Genomic DNA, 21,184 nt, shown 5'->3' with positions numbered 1-21,184 from the left:
CTACGCATGCCTGTAACGGATCCGGTCGTACCAATCTTTTCCCTGCTTTTTTTTTTCACCAATACTCTAAACGTCTTTTGCTTATTTCGACTGCTGACTGGTTGACGCATTCGTTCACTTTAAAACCAAGCGCTTCTGGAAGGTGTACGTTACCTACAAGTCTCACTTGCTGAATACCTTCGCACTCCATTAGGGCTGAGTTGTCTGCAGATTTTCGCTGCAGCATATACATGACTCATTTAGTTGCGAATATTTGCTCCGGTATGTTTTTGTCCTTAGGCAACCAACTGGAGCCTCAAATAACAAGACACTTCTCTTAGTGTTATCCTACAGATTATCCCTTCTGATTTCTTTCTTCTCATTGTAAACCTCCATGGTCATTTTTGTTTCCATGTTTGCATCCAAATCGCTGTCTCCGTTTCTGTCACTTGCATTCTGATGACTCATGGTTGTCTATTTACACTTTCAATTACCCTGTACTTGGTTGCCAACTCTACTTGGTTACCAACTTTTGCCAACAAGAGCCGTTAGAGTGCCTCGATGCCAGCGCCGCCGTTCGATCAGGGTGGTGCCATCCTTTGACCGCCCCCGCGCCGCCGCTTTCTCGCTGTGACGCCATCTTGAATCACAGCGAGCGGTTGCGATTGCTTGGTGCCGGTGCTTAATTCGAGACACAGTGCGCGCGGATGCTTCGCGGACGCTTTTACTTGCTGGACAGTGTTCAGCCGCATGAATTACAAGCTTGTCAAGTGCATCGAGTCGACATGACGGGCTGTTGTGTTCCCAAGTGCACCGGATCGACGCGTAAAGGGCTTCGTTGTTTACGCTTCCCCCGGGACCCAGAGCGAAGGAAGAGATGGGAAGCCCAAGTAAAGCGGTATCACTGGAAGGCAACGGATAGCTCCTACATTTGCGAGGTAAGTGTCAAGAAAGTTTAGACTATCGCATCGTGTTTTTCATTTAAATAAGGAAGTATTCTCTGATCCTCGCTCACGTACCTACGTTCGCTCACGAACTAAGCACTGCACCGATGCTGTCTGAGTAGCCTATGGTTTGCGAGCGCGCGTCGCATAGGCTTTTGCCGTTTTGATCGGCGCAGTCTATGCGAGTAGTACCCTTATTTTAAGGACTGACGAAAATGCTTCGCCGCGAAATAGCCTAACATTAGCTACAAATCGTCATGTAAACCACCTATTTTACTTTTTCACGGGAAGCACACATCGTGTGTCTCTTGTTTCTTTTTTTTTTCTCAGTTTCTTTTTTCGCTACTGGTTATTTGGTGCTAAAGAATGCAGTGCTTCTTCTGGGGAGAGCGGCTGTTGTGTACGTGGCAAGCGAAGCATTGTGATTTGCTCTATTCTCAGCAGATATCTTGCGGATCTCAGGTTGTTACGTTATATAGCTGATTTTTTAGACGAATATATTTGTATCGTGGTGATCGTAAGCCGATGGTCATTCGTGCTCATTCCCGATCGTAGTGGGTACTGTGACGGTCTTTAAATGCCTGTGCACGGTATGCCCAGGTGTAGTAGAGTTAAGGGGCATCATGGGACCAAAATGTTTCGGCATTCTGGCATGGTGTCTGTTGTAGCCTGTGCATTTCTTCGAAACGTGTGAAGCGAGGTAATACAGCATTACTTCTGCGAAAATTTATTTTTAAGCACTGTAATGGGTTCTCTGTATTTACAAGGCAACTTTTCATATCAATAATCACTTTTGTTGTTTTACTTGTACTTAGAAACACTTTGAAGAGGACCAGTACGAGGGAAATCGACAGGATGGGCGCCGTCTGTTAAAGTCAACAGCCCTACATCATCATGGACTATATTTTCGAAGTGGAAAACATTGCTAATCTGTATTTGACTGTCTTAGTTTCATTTACGGTTTTTGTACGCGATATGTATGCAGTGTTGTTTATTTTTTCAATGTAGTTATTAGTGTTCTAATGGTTATTTATAAAATGTTCTGTACTCGCCATCGATGTGTTTGGCTGATGCGACGTATTCGATGGTAGCTGATGTATTCTGGCTGGATATATGGAGTAATATTACCCGCGGTTGCGTTTTCTTGTTTCCAATCTTGTTTTCGATTTATATTGTGTGTAATAAGGTTGATGTACTCACTTGAACCCCCCCCCCCCATGTAATGAATAAATTAAAAAAACTCTCCCTATCCCGAATTGTGTGTCGAGCCTACCTTGCGAATATTTTTTATCGTCTTTCAACATAACCTTCAGGCGCCACACAGTACATATAATTTTTCATGTACATATCTCTTTCATGATTGACTGTATTAGACATTACTAAGTAAATATATTTTGTGCATCGTTTGGTTTCTTGTGTGTACTACGCAAGATTGACACAGACAAGTTACGTTACATTTTTCTCTACTGCACTAACTAAACCTTATTTTCACATCGCAGTTATTTTTACACCAGCTTAATCCTTGCCAGGACACAGTTTTGTGGGGGAAAAAAGCAAAATTGCCCGTAGATATCGTCAAATAATTGCAACGAACGCGAAGAGCACGCGCAACGCAAGGGAAACTAACCGCCGTGCGCGAGTGGCTGGCTACGGTAAAGGAGACGTGACTTGTAAACCAAAATACAACAGCGAAAAAGAAAAACTTCCACACGCAGGGCGTCGCAAACCTTATATACCAAGCATCGAAGCGCAAAAAAAATAGTGCGTATTTCAAACATACACACGGCATATTAAATGTGATTGAATTAGGCAACTTGGGGCATGTTCCCGGCGCCATACATTTACGTCTTCGACCTTCGACGAGTTAACGGCTATTGGTTATAAAGATGTGCAGATGCGATACCGATAAAAAAAATCCTCATCAAGGCAAAGCACTTGGAAGCGCGCCGCGAGTAACACTATGAACGCAAGCGTAGCTGAGTCTGAGCTCGTGTGATTCAATATGGCGGCGCCAGCGGGGTTGTCTCCACCCTGAAAGGCGGCGCTGGCATCCAAGCACCCTAAGAGCCGTCGGCTAACAGCGCCATCTCGTGGCAGCCGGGCGCGCGCAACGATTTACGTTTTGTTGCTGGGGCGCGCAACGAATACGACAGCCGGTGCAAAAGCTGCCAGCGCGCGCGATTTCGAAGGCCATGGCTGCGCACTTGGGCCACAAATTCAGCCTCTAGACGGCGCCTTGACTCTGCGGGAACTTAAACGGAAACGAAAGAGAGCATGGAGATTTACAAGTGTGGCAAGAAATCAGAAAGTAAACTCTGTATGATAAAACAAAGGGCAGTGCCTTGCCATTTGTGGCACGAGCTGGTTGCCTAAGGAGAAAAAAACATACCGGAGCAAATATTCACAATAGGACGAGGCAGGTGTATGCTGTAGCAAAGATCCGGAGACCACTCGGCACATCCTCGTGGAATGCGAAGGGATTCGCCCAGCGAGACCAGTGGGTGACGTCCACCAGCGCTGGGTTTTAAAGCGGATGGAGTGATTAACCGGTCAGCAGTCGAGCTGAGCAAGAGACGTCAACCAGGGAAGCAGGAAAAAACGCAAGGAAGAAATTGATAGGACCGTACCCATTACAAGCATAGGTAGCGGCACTAGGTAGATGCAGGGGTTTCGAGGAAAAGAGAAAAGATTAAGTGGAAGTAGTTAAAATGCTAGACTCATAGACCCGTATATAGTCTACCTGATTCACTCAAGCACGCTAGGTAACCATTTGGCACCACCCCGTTTCAAAGGCGATGCATCATCAACTACAAGGCGACGAGTTAGGGGGGAGTGAATTCGAAACCACGACACAAGAGCAGCCGACGCCAGTGAGACGTGGCTTCCTATGCAGGCATGTTTCGCTCCATTTCGCAGGACGCCCGCTTAAGCTGCGTAATGAAGCATAGCCAAGTCGAAGGCATGTGGTGACTCTCGCAGCGCAAAAATGTACAATAAATATCACCTGTACTACGTTCACGGTTGGCTTATAACACGTCATCATTTGGTGCATGAAGTACCGACGTCTTCTTTTTCTTAAGCCTTTTTACGAGAAACCTGCGCTTTATCTGGCGTAAGAAGTGCTAAACGCCCCCTCCCTCCCCGTTGCAGTGAATCTGGATTCAAACTTTCGGAAGCTATACACCATTTTACCGAAGGGGTCAGGTGCCGCCATATTGGACTGATAACGCTTCTGTTTTCTGTCTTTAACAACGAAGTTTACGGTGCTACAGTCGATTCGCAAGCATGAAAACAGTTGTATTAATGCGTTCAGCGTTTCATGACCACGTTATGTGACTTAACTTCTCATAATACTAAGAAATTGTTTGTGTAACAGCCCAAGATGGCGACGCCGATGAATCGAATATAAAATCGTCTATACATAACCTACTTCACTCAAACTTCCTGCATTTTATTATATGTAAATAATACAGATTAGCTTTGGTGTCCTTTTAGGTAAAAGAACAAAGAGCCGTCCACGTTATTTTATGTCATGGTGCTTTTGGTGCTGGTAAGAATTATTGTGCGTGATATATTTCACTGTGTGTATGCTGTAAAAAGAGCGTTGAATATCTGCGTACTGTACACATTCGTACACTTCTGTGAGCACAAGTGCACAGCTCCTTAAGCTGTGGCATGCCTCACTGTGACAGGGTCTCTTGTGGCGGCGCCGTGTTGAACGGTGGCATCACGAGAGATTAATATATATAAAAAAAAACGCTTGCACTATTTCTTACGCTTCTTTATGGTATGTGCCATTGGAAGCAAAGGACGTCTGGATGCTCTTTTAACCCCTCGTCTCTCCCTTTTCTTTTCTATAGGCACTAGGGACCGTGTATGAGGAAGTTAGTTGCAATGTGAGCACTTCCAATACCTTTTGACGGCCTGCGCCTTGCATGCGATTGCCTGGTTGTTGCGCCCGCTAAACTCGCTAGGCCTGACCTCCGTCGCACAAAGCAAGGAACAGCGGTGCGTGCCTAAGTTCATAAGCGCCGCCGTTTATGTGAGCTCGAGGTAATAAACACCTGCCTGGCGTTTCCCGCTAAGCCGCTGCTATATGAGCGAACATTTCTCTGCCCCGTATCTTCTATTGCCCTCCTATGCAACCACTGCCGGCAAGAAAGCCATTTTATGCGCTCCCCGTATCGCATCCGCCTGCGTTTTCAGTCGTGCGAATAAACCGCAAGGGATTAGCAGCAGTCAAAAACACTGCCAGCTTTGTGTAACGGCCGTCACACCGGGATTAATTATCTTTGCGTCACGAGGTCGACGACGAAGTCACATGTTCAGTTCGAGATGACGCGTCAAGTGAAGTGTACAAAGTGTGGAAGGCTAAGATGCTCGCACTGCAAGCATAGTGGTTTTCCACTTTGTATCACTGGACCTGAGTAGTCAACAAGGAAGACGTTCGGAAGTCCTTTATTGTAACCTTTGGGTTGGATCATGCCTCAGGCAGAGAGCACGATTGTTGGAACACAGCAACGACCCTCTTTATAACCGCTGTACGCTCTAGTTGAATTAATATTTGAATGTTCAAGGCTGGTCTGCTTAAGGCTCATTCACGCTAGGCCGACATGACACCGATTGTGGTCTGCTGACTGTTGGCAACAGCCGTTCACAGTACGGAAAACGCTGTGGCCAACGGTTTGAAGGATTTGAAGGAAGGAAAACGCTGTCGCCAACAGTCGGCAGACCAAAATCGGCGTCGTGTCGGCCAAGTGCGAATCAGCCTTTAGAAGCGACGCTCAACTCCTGCGCAATTGAGAGCACAGCATTTATTTCAAACACCACTGACAGTTGAGCTAGTAGGTTCATGTGACGTTGTCCACTTCTGCACGACTACCTTTTCTCGATGTCAAATCAAGCGTTTTGAATTCAAAGGGTTATAAATTGCGTATACAAGACCCGCTTGCTTGTCAAAGTAGTCCCCAATTTAAGGCACTGCTTAGTTCGTCACGCATCACCTTTTTGGCAACCAGAATAATCTATCACCCGCTTAAAGCGCATGTCGATGGAGGTCATGTCTGCGAAGCAGGCAACTTAACCTGATCTGCCCAGCATAGTTATGTCTGCACGGCTCTCCGAATGCGGGTTCATTGTTTTACGAATGCTTTGCATGCAGCTTTCGATGTTGTGTCTATGTGGGGTTGAGCACTTCTTGGTTTGGTTGAGCCAAACAAGGTATTCAAATGACCACCGAACGGACACGAAGGCTCTATAGCCAGTGCGCGTTCAGTACTTGTGCTGTTTACTGCGGGGTTTGGCATTGATTTGCTGCTAGCCTTACCGCAGCCACTACTGCATAGGTCGCTGCTCACAAACTATAACAGTGAACAACAATCGTTCCCCTCACCGTGATTCCACCCCTAAGTTTATTTGCTGCAGTGATTCCATCTTTATAGGAGCCTCTCGGGCAAGGTTTTTATTGGTCTCTACATATCTACGCGCAAAATTGTTTCGATGCAGCTTTTCATTGCAAGGAGGGGCTAGTCGCTCGAAATATCGAAAAAAAGAGTTTCCGTCAAGACGACCTCGCCGAATATTTCGAATACTCGGAAGCTAACACTAGCACAAAATTCAAGTGCTGTTTAGAATGTTCCGTCAATATTGGCTAAGCATTCTGTGTAAACCGAGCGCAGTCGCTGGCTGAATCGCACAGTAAGGTCACTCTCATAAACGCAGCCAACTGGTCTGTACATGCGTTGGAAACGAACCTTGCGATTATTGCACTCACGTGTAGCAGTTAGCAGAATAGTCGTCGGGAGTTGGAGCATTTCAGTAGAACTTCTCGAGCTTCATCTGAAGAGCAAATTCACATTTCGCATAAAAACAGCAAAGACGTAGAAAATATTTACAATCATCAGCTAAGACAGAAAGACCCATTCTTCACCTGAGCATGATTTTCAAGAGTCCCTGTGTTCAGTAGCTGCGCTTGTGTTGAGCGCATTGCTCTAGCAGTGATGCAGCACTCGATACACAAAAACAATAACGAATGCGGCTTTTGAAGTTTTCTCCTCGACAAAAACCTTAGCCGGGCCCGGCATGTGAAAGCAAGGATCTCTGCAACACTCACCACATGAGTCTTGATTCATTTTGGCGAGGAATGGGATTTTCGTTTCAAAGAGACAATTTCAGATCATTCGTATGGGAGAAACAGAGATGCATCAATATAAACTGGCCTCTCCAGCAAGATTTCAAAAACGGAAAGGGCCTCCGGTTTAGGGCGGCCAATTTTTCCTTCAACGGCCCATCTGGGCACTGTGTGGCCGCAACTGGGAGCATAGCAAACTCGGAAGGAATCTAACGAACATACTACGAACGAAAAATGGTAGAAGACGGCAAGCGTGGCTAGCTGAGATTGGGCATGGTGAGCATGTAAAATGGTTGTCTATGGGGATCGGGCATGGAGTCGGACGACAGACGCACACGGGTCACGGAATTCCAGTCAAAATTATTTACTTGTTCCTCCCGATTTAGAAATGCTCAACCTGGCGGGCCTAGACGCGCCTCCTTTTGCCTCTTCGTAATGCACTATAATAACAGGCAGAGAGAGGCCTTCTGCCTGTTCCTTTATTGGCAATGTTCACAAGGCAAGGAGTACACGGGGCCAACAAAATTCATAATTGCGCTAAATTGGGCGCTATAACTTAAAATTATTGCAGTTTGATTCGATTCCTTTTCCATTTTCGCCATTAGCGCTTCGCGATTGGTCAAGGACGCGCGCCAGCTTGGCCTGTCTCTCACGAGGCATCATGAAACCGGGAAAAGTTGCCATTTTAAAATGACATGTACGCAATACTTATGGATGAGTATGCCGAACAGAGAGCAAACGGGGATATCAGAATGGATACCAAGAGAAGGGAAGCGCATTCGAGGAAGGCAAAAAACTATAGGTGGGGTGATGAAGTTAGGAAATTTGCAGGCGCAAGTTGGAAACAGCTAGCGCAAGACAGGGGTAATTGGAGATCGCAGGGAGAGGCCTTCGTCCTGCAGTGGACATAAATATAGGCTGATGATGATAATGCCGAACAGAACGGTCTTTTTTCTTTTTCTTTTATTGTATGTCTTTGTCGTTATTAGCGCTTCGCTAGTGGTAAAGAAATGTCGGGCCACACCCTCTAGGCATGTCTGTCATGCAGTCACAAAACAGCGAAAATTCGCAACGTCAAAGCGACGTACTAATCATGCAATATCATGCCCAACAAAGCAGAATATTTTTTGTCGGGAACAGCCAGAGACTGCCTCGTCCCGAATTAGTGAACAAAACATATGGCTGCCTGCCAATCGCTCTGGCTGTTTGGAGCCGCCGGTGAGAACGCTTTTTGCTGGAGGACGTGTTTACTGCTTCCAATGTGCAATTTCGAGGCCGTTTTCATCTACTGGAAAAGTCTGTGCGGGGATTGCGTGACAAAGCGGCCACTAGCGAGATGTTCGAGCGGTGACTTGTAAAGCGGATGATGTCGTGCGCTGGTGAGTGATGAGGCGATTGACGATGCATGCTCGACCATGCTCTAAGTGTGTACATGCGGAGCTGCACGTTTGTTATATCTTAAGTACGTAAAGCGGACCATCACAACCTTCCCATGCACAGTGAATGAAATTATACGATTTGGCAGGACAATTTGACCAATCCAACGCGCTCATGTTCAAGTAAACCACTTCTACAGAGTATACAACATGCGCGCGTCATTGCGATATGCCAGAACATTAATATTAACAACGTATAAGCATGGCAGTGCTAACTGAATAACAGGCGAATTGCTGTATACACGTAATGTAATCCGTCGAATCTATACCAGGAACGAGATGGCCTAAAATGGACTAAAATGCAACACAAGAACCATCTCAATTTCATGAGACAATTCCGAAAAGCTCCAGTTACACTCTCATGCTGCGCCTAACCATAAAGCTTTGCAATAAAACGAGCTGCCGCTCTCCTTTCACCATCTTTTGCATTGCTATTCTTTGCTTATAATAATAATTTAAAAAAAAGCTGACAGCAAGGTGGACTGAACGGACGGTGTTCAAAGTATACGCGGCTTCAACATCGTGGCGCGACGCAACTTCTGTTGTGCAACAGCACCCTGGCAGCTATGAACCAAATAGCGGCGCTAGTCGTGATTCACTCTGGTCCAGCGGCGTGGGCAAGGTTCCGTTAAAAAGATAAATTCCGAGGTTTTACGTGCCAAAACCCCGACATTATTAAGAGACATGTCGTAGTATTTTGAGCAGCTGGGATTCTTTAACATGCACGGTACACGGGCGTTTCTTGCACCTCGCCCGATTAGTTTAGCCTCGCACGCAGGCTGTGGGCGCGCTCCTATACTCTCGACACCGGACGCCACCTCTCGGCGTGGACTGCGGGAATTGGCGGACTAGCGTGTGTTTATTTGTGCGTGGCGCTTGTTTGTGTCGTTGCTACTCACGGTTTGAGTGAGTAGCATCGATGTACAAAAGCTACTCGTCAGGGCGGCATTGTGCCATCGTCAGCATTCTTGATAGGAATGTGGCGAGCGCCAATTCCTAAATATTTTGCTCGGCGTTTTACACTCTTTGCAACCCTCGAAGGCGAAAGCCTGATGCAAATTTAGTCATGCATTGAGTTATACATTAGGTTATACATTACCAAATGATAAGCTTTCGCTACACGTAAATCTCCGTGTGGCGCATACCCGCATTTCACGGACTTGGGTATACAGCGAGCTATGGGCCACACCTGATCGGGTATGTGCATTTCCTTGGGCCACGTGACATTTTTTTTTTTTTTGCCATCCGCGGCGACGCCGGGTTTTCGACAAGGCCATTGCCAACTCTTTAAAGGACACCTCCGCATGAGACACATAAACGTTTCATCTTAATAGCTACTGGGGTTTTGCGTGTGATTATGACGCCGTAGTGTATGGTTCCGGAAATTTCGACCACCCGTGGTTCCTTAACGTGCACTCACATCGCAAGTACACGGGCTTCTAGCATTTCGCCTCCATTGAAATGCGACTGCCGCTTTCAAAAGAAAACAGACAGTGCTTCGCGGCAATATTGTTACCTTCATGGCCTCCTTCACTCAGTAACTTTACGCGAGGTGTGAAACGCATTTCGAAAACCGCTACCCTTTTGGATAAGTGTGTCGAGGTACGAATGAAATTTAGTTTTACACCTTGTGGGTTTTACTTTTGTGAACAAATAAAGCTTCCCCACAACACAGTGTCATGTCACTGCAAAGGCTCTGTGACAGCGCACAGCGACGTTACATGCAGCTGTAGCATGCTTATTGGCACTAATTATCTTGCACCATCGCTGGCACTTGCCCGAACACTTAATCTTCTTCTTTCTGGGGTTTTACGTGCCAAAACCATTTCTGATTATGAGGCATGCATTAGTGGAGGGCTCTGGATTATGTTTGACCACCTGGGGTTCTTTAACGTGCATTACAACTCAAGCACACTGGCGTTTTTAGAACACTCAATCTAACAAAATATCTCGCTTTACGACGCGCGGAAACCAATGCATACGTCTTCCGCAAACTAAAATGCGTCGCCCTCATTGCGACCGAGATACCGCGAAACTTTAGAAAACTCTAGCGGGCCCTCGATCCGACGCATGTCCTACTACGTCCGTCATGCCTACATAATGCAGAAGTGAAATGAGCATGCACTTACCTATTTTAAGGTAATTCAACGGTATATTTAAGGTATTTCAACGGTCCGCTTGAAGAACAATTCATTGCCACCGCTCCTGCTTCCGCCAGTGAAACGATTCGCGGTCCACAGCCAATGCTCGCACCGCGGCGCCACCGTCGCGAGAAAATGGCGGCTCCAGAGAACCACTCTGAATTATAGTCTATAGAAGTACGACGGCCGGGATAAGATTTCGCGCCCTTATCAGCGCAACGCCAAAGCCACTCGATGGTGGGTCAGGTTCTGTTTCCGCTCCAAAGCGCGCCGAACGCCGCTGGTCACGCTGACTACGCCAGACGCTTGAGCGCCCTCTTTTCGCTGTCGTAGCGGAACTGCGCCGCACGTGGCGCGTGTTCCCACTAATATCATTACTCTTGACATACTCTGAAATACCGCGGCGCACTAGGCCAGCCGCTCAGTAGGGACCACTGAGTACAGCTGCTTTCACTCCGCGCGTACTCTAAAATGACAGCGCGCACGCGCATTGGAAGGCGGCCCTGCTTGGCTGCTCTGACCTTCAGGCCCAAAAGGTCGGACAAGCCCAGGCAATGGCCGACGCCAATGGGCATCCCCACCTAGTATTTGTAGGGTCTGACCCCTTAAGTGGTGAAATGCCTCCTATGTACTCTCAATAAGAGACCGAAAAAATGCTTTTACCGCCACCACTACTCCAGCCGCGCTTCTCCGACCCAACCCTCCCAAACACTTGGGTACCCTACCTAGGGTGATTTGATTCGCGCGCACTCCCAGTGCGCCTTGCGCGGCGGCGCGCGGGCCGTGAGACACTCTATTGATGATGATTATGATTATTTATTGGCATACCCTTTGAAGCGGGACGCTGACAAATAGCCACCTAGCCTGCTTCAGTTAATCAGGTATGCTATGCATGCCTTTCATTCTAGCATTTTATTGCGATAGAAATTATATGGACACTTTAGGCGAATTTCTGCCGTCGGCGTCGTCGGCGCCGAGAGGTTCCGTTTAAAGTCCACGGTGCGATAAAATCGTTGCCGCGCGCCGTACGCTGTATGTGCGAGTGAAAGCATGCGACGGTGAGTCGGTAATCGCGGCTCGCGCGCACAAGGGCGGGAAGCGGGAAGGAAGCTCATAAGTCTTCCAGTCACGCACAACGCTCCGCAGGGAGGCTAGGGAGGTGTAGGGGCCGCGCTTTACTGCGGCTGCGCGCTCCCGCCAGGCCGGAAGTCTCTGGGGGGAGGGTGGGCAGGTGGAGGGGTTTGTATACATTTCCTTAATCTTTTTTCTCTTCCTCAAAACTTCTCTACCTTTTTGTACCGCTCCCTGTGCCTGTAGTCAAACTCGGGCACTCCACGTCAACTGGCGGAGGGCGTGAAAGTAAAGTTTGATGGCACTTCGCGTCTCCAAGGCAGCGGACCACAGCGACACAGACTCATGTCCCACCCCGGCTAATTAAAGTCGTTTTGTATTACATCTTAGTTGCGGAATATCGCTACGTATGACGAAGTATCATCTAATACTATTGTCATGCTCATGCGACACTTACAAGTCACCTAACCGACTCTTTCGTTCTAGAAGTGGTCACAAGATACCCAGATCCCAGATACGCCAAATTGGTTTCAAGTCGGCTAAGAGCCTGTCTTCTAAACTCAACGTGCACGGAACCGTTTCGTAACGTGGCGGCGGAGCTGGGCGGCGTTTGCTTCTTCGCCTGGCTAGCATCACTTGGCGTTGGACAGAAAACGGTTGTGTTAATGAGGCCGAAGAGGGACCCATGTTAAGTGTGAAGCTTGCTTTGTGGCGTCCCTGCGTCGCCGAAATCCACTGCGCATATCTTTACGCAATGCACCGTTTCGACTTACCTGCTCGCCTACTTTTATCCGACAGGGAAAATTCGCCTGGAATGTTGTTCTAAATGTTTTCGCAATACAATTAAGTTCCAAGCGTAAGATGTACCGACAATTAGAGTACATTCTCAGTTAAACAGCACGCACCTTTTGAGCCTATGCTCGCGCTCAGCGTAGCTGCTTAAAACGGTGTTTGTTCACCTCGTTTCTTTCATGGTCATTGCAGCAAATACAATACTTCTCGATTGAAAGTACACCTTGGAAGCCGAGACCTGAATTCAATCGCAGCAAACGCGCCTCGTAGAGCCAATCAGATGTTTCCACAGCGCCTGTCATCTTACGGGCGCTGAACGACATAAATTGGATGCGGATTCGAGCATGTCTGGCTACGCCGTCAAAAATTGCAGTACTTGCGTTTATTTCGAAATGTACCCCAACTACTTTTGCCTTCAAATGTTATAAGTTTGCTTTCAGTAGCACGATATTGTCCATTTAATAACCGTTTCTGTCCAAGATTAGGTTGCTATACGTCCCCTCTAAGAAAAATAATGGAAACCTGGGAAAATGGCTAGCGAAAGGTATTCTTATCCCGGTGATTGGTTTGTGAATGTCCGTGGTTTACTGAAATGTAACAGATCTGCTTGCAAGGCTATGAAGATATCATGCTTAAGGTAGTAGTCTATTTTATATCGCACATTTTTCTAGGCATATCGAAGTGTTATATAACGTGTAAAACATTTATATCTGTTATTTAATCTTTTCAACAAATGTGAGTCCCACGCCACAACTTATGACTGAATTTTAGCTCACCATAAGGGACAATTTTGGCACCCACATGGGAGAGAGAGACATTGATCTGTGCAGTGAACGAAAACTAACGAGATCTGAGAAATCCTGGGAGCGTAATGATAACATAACCTAAAAAATATGCTCTTCTGATAGGGATGCCTTACTTAATAATATGGAGCCACATCAAAAATTGGCGTACGATTTTATTTTTGCTGGTACACTGTACGAGTAACTATGTAAGAAACAAATCTACAAAGTGTAATTTAAAGGGCCCCTCACCAGGCCACATAGCAAATTTTGTTATACGCTGGAAGTTGTTAAGTACCCTCTAGGGAGTGTTCTAACCCAATGGTTTTTCACATTGGTTCATTAATAGCCGATATGGAAATATTTCAGCGCCGCAAACCCATGATTTCAGGAGGCGAGCGTCACCGCCAACATAGGCACTCGCTCCACTTGCCCCGTCTAGCCTACGCAAGCAAAATTCCTTCCTTGCGTTCTCCCATACCGGAGATGGAGGATTGCGTGACGCATACCTCACGGGTCCCGCCTTTTTTTTTTTAAGAGCGAAGCTCCTTAGGCTCTCACGATGTTCATTGTCACCGTCGTCGTCGTAGCTCCCCGTCGCGCACGCAGCGCGCATATAGACCGCGCAAAGGTGTTGCGCTGCGCCTGCGCCGGTCCGAAACCCCTCTCTGAGCAAGCGCATGACGTCATGCGCAGAACCGTTCCCTGAGCGCACGGAGCGCGCATACCGACCGCGCGCAGGTGTGGCGCCGGCGCCGCGCCTCTGTCGCTACACTTAAGGCCAACCTCCATGCAGCGAACTTTCGCGACGAATTTCACGTGACGAAAAATCCAGCGCGAAGCGCCGTCGCGAATTCGTCGCACCACGCTCCATGCAACCAAGAGCCGGCGAACGCCGCCGATCATGCGGTCGACGCAGCCCGCGAGGAGTCATTGTGGCCAGACGAGATAGGCTACGAAAGCGACGTTGGCGAATGAAAGCAGAAGGCAAAACAGCACCTAAATCAATGTTTTTACACGTAAAGTAAGGCACCTGATCTGAAAAAGTGAGTGCAATAAGTGTTTGCTGTTAGCCGGAATCTATTTAGACTGTCACTTCCTTTTTTTTTTTTGTGAATACGCGGCACGTCGGTATTTCGCCGATACTTATCCCTCCTCTGTCACCCTGTGTTTGTTTACGGCTCTCTCCGCTCGCGCGCAGCTGAGTTTTTCTTCCGTCAGCTTCCGCCTTCGAGCCTGCCCTGCCATCGAGGAAACACGGAAAGCTATTAGACAGTTTTAGCATAGCGTACGCAACTAATAGCGCAAGCTATGCGCTATAGTACAGCGTACGCTAAGCAGCGCACGTTTATTACAGTTTTAGTTGGCCTGCGTGACATTCCGATCTCAGAGGCCATATGCCATCGTCGCGCTTATCTCTCGACTTCATTGATAGGTGACGCTGACATATCTCGAAGATTTCCCTCGTTAGGCTTCGTGTCGTTTGAAACGAGAAGCGATTTCAAAAACTTCACAAGGTTATGCATAATACAATGTAGTCGAAGTGACCTGAGACTAAGCGAAAGCCGTTCACGCAGTCATTTGCTACGATCGAAGCGAATTCTACAAAAGCCACGCCAAATTCAATTCGAAGCCGGCAGTGGGGACCGCCGCCATGTTTTACGTACGTGGCTTGCGAGCGGCCCACCATGCCTCACATACGCGATGCTTCAGCTCGCGTTTTTTTCGGATGTGCCAGTGAACTACACCCTGCAAACTTCAATCAAACGTCTTTCTAAAACACGGCGGTACGCAAGGCATCATGTTGCGGTTATGCATGAGCAGAGCATCATCGGGAAACGAAGCCTCTAACTATACATAGAGTACACAAAACAAGCAGTGACCACATATTATTCACTAGAACATTCAGACAGAACAACCAACAAGGAGGTGAAACAGCGCTGGGAAACGAGTGTTTGACACGAAGGTAGGAAATAGCCGAACAGTAGCCAAGCGTCAACAACCAAAACTCCCGTCGACGGGCGACCGACGGAAGTCAACCTCTGCGCTGTTGTCCGATTGGTTCACGCTTTTGTCCGATTGGTTGCGCTGTTGTCCGATTGGTTCACGCCGGAAGTCGCCGCGCGCGACGACTTCCGGCGGCGGCGGTTCGCTGGGCGGCGAATATCTGGAGAGAGTGGATCGGCGGCGAACAGTCATTTTTTTTTACGTCGGGAGGCGGGCGGCCGCCGCTGAGCGGCCGCCGCCGAAAGTTCGTGGCTTTTTCGCTCCATGGAGGTTGGCCTTTAGCACTGCAGTATGGAGGAGCGCGAACGTAAGCGCAAACGTCGTGACTCTGATCCTATACTTCGAGAACGAGACTAGGGTTGGTAATATCGATGAACGATTAATCGATTAAAAGTATCCCGCAAAACGATTAATCTTAATCGATGTCCACCTTCCATTTAATCGACTTAATCGATTAGACATGTTCGATTAATCGTTTTCGAGAGTTTGAAAGGAGTTGCGCGAAAATATTGAAATCGTACTAGCGTGGCGGAGCACAAGCAGTGACTGTGAGGCTGTGGTAGAGCGACTGTCGACTGTTTATACGAGTCCCCAGTGATGCCCAGCCCAGTGTTTCCCGTTTCTTTACCTCCACCGCACACGCCACCCGAAGACGGAGGCTGAAATGCCCTCGCAATTCAAGGCATACTATAGCAACCCAATCGTTGATCGTCGTGCCACTCCCAGTCCACTAAAGACGTGACACAGCATGTGCACCGGTATGGAGCACGTATTTGGCATAACGATGAAGTTCATGTCGATTGCAGCAAATCTGTAGCTTCCGAGCGTGTGTTCTTGCATGCTGGTTGCGTGGCCATTCAAAGAAGCTGTTGGTTTCACCCGAACATCCCAGCCAATTGACATTCCTTCGCTCTGTAGAAAAGCGCACGGGGCTTAAAATCTTAAACTATTGTTTTTGGCGTAGTGGTGGTGGTGGTTTTGCAGGAGGCGGGGTTAGCCTGGCATACATAGCCGGCAATTGTACCGCCCGAGCCTCCTATGAGTTGAGATGTGTCACCCGGTGTCGATGAACCCCGTGTCTCACAGGGAGGTAATCAGCACTCGTTGCAGTCTTTCCTAGTTGCCGCGGGCCCTCCGGGGAAAACCACGTCTTCAAAGGTCCTGTGCGAAAGACCACTCTTTTGCAGGCTGTCCACCATCGTGTTTCTTTCTGTGTCGAACTGTGGGCATAGCCAAATGACATGTCCAATGTCGGCGATATCGCCACAGAAGACATAGAGCGGGGAAGCGCAACGTCCAGTCTTAATTGAATGCCCAAGCCGGGGTGTACGTGGAGTCGGTTATGATGTGGTAAAACAGCGTCGTTTCCTCGGGAGTAAGTCCATGGATCACACAGGTCTGGTGCGGAGTCTTGTGGATCGCCCTAATGTGATTACTGATTCCATCCTTAGAGTTCTGAAAAATGCTTGGCGCTCTAACTTTTGGGACACACGTCAGCGATAGGCGTCAGATTTTTCGTTTCCTTCAACTCCTACGTGGGATAGGACCCATTGGAATTTTATGTTAAATTCCTTGCTCATTAGATCCTTGATCGGTACTAGAGATTGCCTTGTAAACTTCTGTCGAGGTAGGCTAAGATCTAATCGTTGTAATGCTGACTTGAGTCCGTCAGCACCACGATATCTCATGGTGCTGACGATATTCGTGGTAGAATAGGCCCGTAGTTTCCGCAAGGCCGCGGTAATTGCGGCGCTTTGTGCTGTTGTATAGACGAAACTACGCGATCCCGGCGGCCGGACCATGATACATCAAGGGAGGGTATGCAGAATGCCGCTGCGCGGCTATCTGTTTGTGCACACGCACCGACCCGTCTGTGTACGCTTGTAGGTGGCTTTGATACACTGCTCAAGTGGTCCTGTACAAGGAACTTAGCTTCGGCAGTTGGAATGGTGCGTTTTGCCGGTAGCCGGGGTACATCGAGGCTGCAGGTAACGTCCGAAAAAGATCATGGCGGGTCGAGACGACTCCGTTTAGTCCATTTAAATCCTGAAAATTGGAAGATGTTCAGCGCCGCATGGAAATGGGAGCGAGTTATTGCTCTTAGCCGCCGGAGAAGCGCCGTGCCTGCGGGGGAGTCGCCGAGCCTTAATAGCTGCGTGAACAAGGCGTGCGATACCAAAAGGCGGAGTGCTAGAGACTGCTTCATGAGTAACTTGTTTGAAGCTCCCCGAGGAACTCCCATCGCCAAGCGAAGTCCCTTTCTATATAAAGCCTCCAAGCGCTCGAATTGACTGGGTGATGGTTATATATGAGCGGCAACTCATAGAGAATGCGGCTTGTTGTCAGTGCTGCGTTCAGTGTAAGCATGGACATTGGATTGTTTTCCCAACGTACACCTGCCAAGCGACGAAGTGCGTTGTCTATTTGCACGGATGCAGCCACAACACTTTCAACCACGCGTCGCCACAGTAGCTTGCTGTCTATGGTGACGCCCAGGGAACGAACATTAGTTGCACGACCAAGTGGATGGCCTCTGATATCCAGCGTCAGACTTGTTCACTTCTGCCTCACTCCAGTAATTTTCATTCCCCTGTGCATATTGCAATTCCGTGCATATTATAGTTGGACTTCACCTTTCACTTCTGCCATTTTTCAGATTTTTTTGTTTAACTGTATTGTACAGGAATTCACTAGTGTTATTTATCGTGTTTAGTGCTGCTCTAAGTGTCATTTAATAACATATAATGTTTCAAAAACCACTAGTGCCAACTCTATTTAGTCTTCAACAAATTAAAGATTAAACTTTATACACTTGTATTTCTAACTTGGTTCCACCTTTCAAACATGAAAATAGAGTTCTAGAAAAGTAGATAACTGTGTTTCAACCTTTTTAAGGTGGCCGGCAAAAATGTCGATTAATCGATTAAAAACTCTGCATCGAAAGCGATTAATCAATTAAAGGCTAAATTGATGAACAATTATTCTTTAATCGAATAAAAAAATTAATCGACCATCCCTAAACGAGCCGCGGCAGCCCAACGGCAACGCCGCGAAGCTAACCCCGAGCCACGAGCACGAGAAGCAGCAGCACGCCGGCAACGGCAGCAAAACACCGAAGCGAAAGCTCGAGCAGCAGCCGTAATCGTCCAAGGAGCTTCGCTCCATCATCAGCATTCACTTCGTGGGTCGGCTGCCAAATTTTCTGTCGCTTTATTGCTGTGCGGCGCACTTCCGCTGACGGTCTCTAGCGCGAGCTGTTGCGTCTGTCTCGTTTCGCGCAGTGCATGATTTTGCGCGCTGTGCTCGAGAACACCTGACTAGTGGTGTAAGTCAGTACTACACGAACATTGACGCAGACGCATGCGGATCACATAAAATGATCGCGCGCTGGAGCACAGTGGAAAATGACATAGTTTCGCTCTGCGCGCGCGACTGCATGACGTGGGAACAAGCAGACGAAACGGAAGTATACATCTCTCTTGCTATGGTACGAAGTAAAACAAGGACACGCAGACATTCGGTTTGTAGGTTTTATTACTTCTCTAAACTTTAATTCGTCTATTGAAGCAACAGATCAAACAAATAACTGCTGTTGCCCTGTCTTATTCTCAGTCACGTGCCACTGGGAGTGATGTCACTCACAGTGGCACGTCCTGTGATGTCACTGTGCTATAACCTCACGTGCTGGGACGTCACCGTGCTATGATGTACGTCACAGCACGGCGAGCTACGTAGGCGCACTGCCGTGATTGATGTCAATTATCCGGCTTGGAGCGATCTGCGATGTGGCCGAAGTGTGCGCCAGCCGCGGCTGGCGCACACTTCGGCCACATCGCAGATCGCTTTCAAGAGGCACGGCAGCTCCTAAGCAGCAGCCCCCCCCCCCCCCCCTCCATCGTCTCTGTCGCCTCCTTCCTGTGCCTCGCGCGCGAACGAAGACTGCGCGCTTCCGGCCGCCTTCCTCTCTCGCGTGGGCGAGATTAAGCTGCGGTTGCCGGCAATGGCGTAGCCAGAAATTTTGTTCGGGGGGGGGGGGGGCTCACATTGCAGCGCGGCCTCCTCCTTACAGAATTGTCGAGTGATCAAATGCATTAATAATAACTTCATTGCCAATGCCATTGTATATTAGATGCTACAAACGAATTCTTGAACGCTACGCACTGTCAAGACAAGTAAAATGTGTATTTTTTCCTAACAGAATATATTCGTATGTCCCAAAAATTGTGGCAGAAATAACTGATATCAATGCTTCCATGTTTTTGTCTATTCAATAAGTAAAGAAAATATCACGCGAAGTTCAGAACTATATCACTTCGAAACCAGCAAAGCAGTGCATGCAGCTAATATGAAAAATGTAAAGGCCATGAAATGAACAAGCTGAGGACAAATATTTTGCTAAAGTCTTTGCCATTCAAGAACCTCGTTTACAATAGGTACATATGCAGCGGCCAGAGAAAGTCTCTATTGAGAAAACCTCAATCACGCTGTCCTTCGTTCCGATGTATTGCGCAGGAGCAGCTGTTACCCGTCACGTATTGTGAGTAATTGCACCGAAATCATAGTCGCAACAGAGAGTACGTATAAAAAGCAGGAGTTCGGCAAAATATACATTAAAAATGCGAAAATGTAATGGAATATACAAATGCGAAGATACAGCTTGGTGGTATTGCGGATGGTACAATTACAGAAATGTCCTTTGAGATTGTCTGTGGTTTTCGAACCGTTGGTGTAACTGTGCTAATCCGTCGTCCATGAATGGAATGAACCCAGATTTACGGAAATATTCCTCAGCATTTTTTGGTGCAACGCTCCCACGATCCTGCTTTCAGACACCGGTTCGTCGGCTGGCGATTTCCACATCCAGGGTTTTTGCCAGTTCCTGTACTTGTGCAAAGATTTTTTAGAATGGAAGCAGTCGCATTCTTGCGGGCATTTTCCATCGCCTGCTGTACCACAGTTATGTTGTCAATGGCGGCGCTCATGTTGATGTTTCTGGTCTGCAGGTTCTTTGACAGAGGCAGAGTCACCGCTAACACATGCTCCGCCACATGCAGGCTCACAAGGAATAGCGGTGACAAAAGTGCCAACGCTAGACTATTTGTCTGAACTGGACTTTCGCCACTTCCATTTAATTTTATCTCCTCTGGAGCCGCGATCACCGGTACAAACAGATTGACAAATGAAGGAACTGCATCATGTTTTTCCACCCAGCGCTTTTCACATAATCCCAAAAGTCGCTGCCTTGCGGACTCAGGACACATCAAACTTATCATTTCTCGTAAAACGTGTGAACGGTTAGGAGATTTGCCGAAAATGTGCGGTGTGGTCTTCAGCGTTCCAAAACAGTTTAGGATATCTGTGATGGAGCACGCCGCACAGACAACTAGGTTGAGGGAGTGGCTGGCGCAATGTGTGTATAACGCGACTGGATATTTCTCCCGAACGGCAGCTTGCACACCATTCGTTTTACCAGCCATCGAGCTGGCACCATCATAACCTCGGCCACCAAGATCATGCATGTTAATTCCAAGGTCTAGCAGAAATTTTATAATGGCGTCGGCAAGAGCCCTGCCACTTTGGTCCTGAATTATCACAAAATCTAAAAACACTTCTTCGATGCCGTTGGCATCCTTGTTTAGCTACCTTGCACACACAGTAAGCTGTTCGATTCCAGCAATATCCGTCGCTTTGTCAGCAAGTATGGAGAACCAGCCTGCAGCGTTTACTTTTGCAACTAGGCTTTCTTTGATAATTTCACCACAAATTTTTATAATTTGGTTTCGTACATCTGGGCTTAAATACGAGGCATTAAGGGACAACTTTTCAAATGGTTCTTCAGATCTGCATCTCCACAATCAGCTCGCATGCGAAGAAGCGCTCTGAAAATAACAGTATTTTCAGC

The 21,184-nt window shown here is 47.7% G+C and overlaps 1 protein-coding gene across 6 annotated transcripts in view; it reads left to right on the top strand.

Moving 5' to 3' along the window:
• The window catches only part of LOC119456455 (uncharacterized protein ZK1073.1-like), a 187,279-nt gene that overhangs the window by 47,220 nt on the left and 118,875 nt on the right, over nucleotides 1-21,184 (top strand). For 2 of the 6 annotated variants that reach the window (XM_037718270.2, XM_037718253.2), the window contains exon 2: nucleotides 4,784-4,819. The exons of the other annotated variants lie outside the window; for them this stretch is intronic. In XM_037718270.2, coding sequence (XP_037574198.1) covers nucleotides 4,784-4,819 — 36 coding nt within the window. The remainder of the gene's footprint in view (nucleotides 1-4,783; nucleotides 4,820-21,184) is intronic. 6 annotated transcript variants of the gene reach the window in all.

The sequence above is a fragment of the Dermacentor silvarum genome, chromosome 1 (genome assembly GCF_013339745.2).
Source record: "Dermacentor silvarum isolate Dsil-2018 chromosome 1, BIME_Dsil_1.4, whole genome shotgun sequence".
NCBI lineage: Eukaryota > Metazoa > Arthropoda > Arachnida > Ixodida > Ixodidae > Dermacentor > Dermacentor silvarum.
The sequence above is the reverse complement of the archived record's forward strand: the minus strand, read 5'-3'. Positions and strand labels throughout refer to the sequence as shown.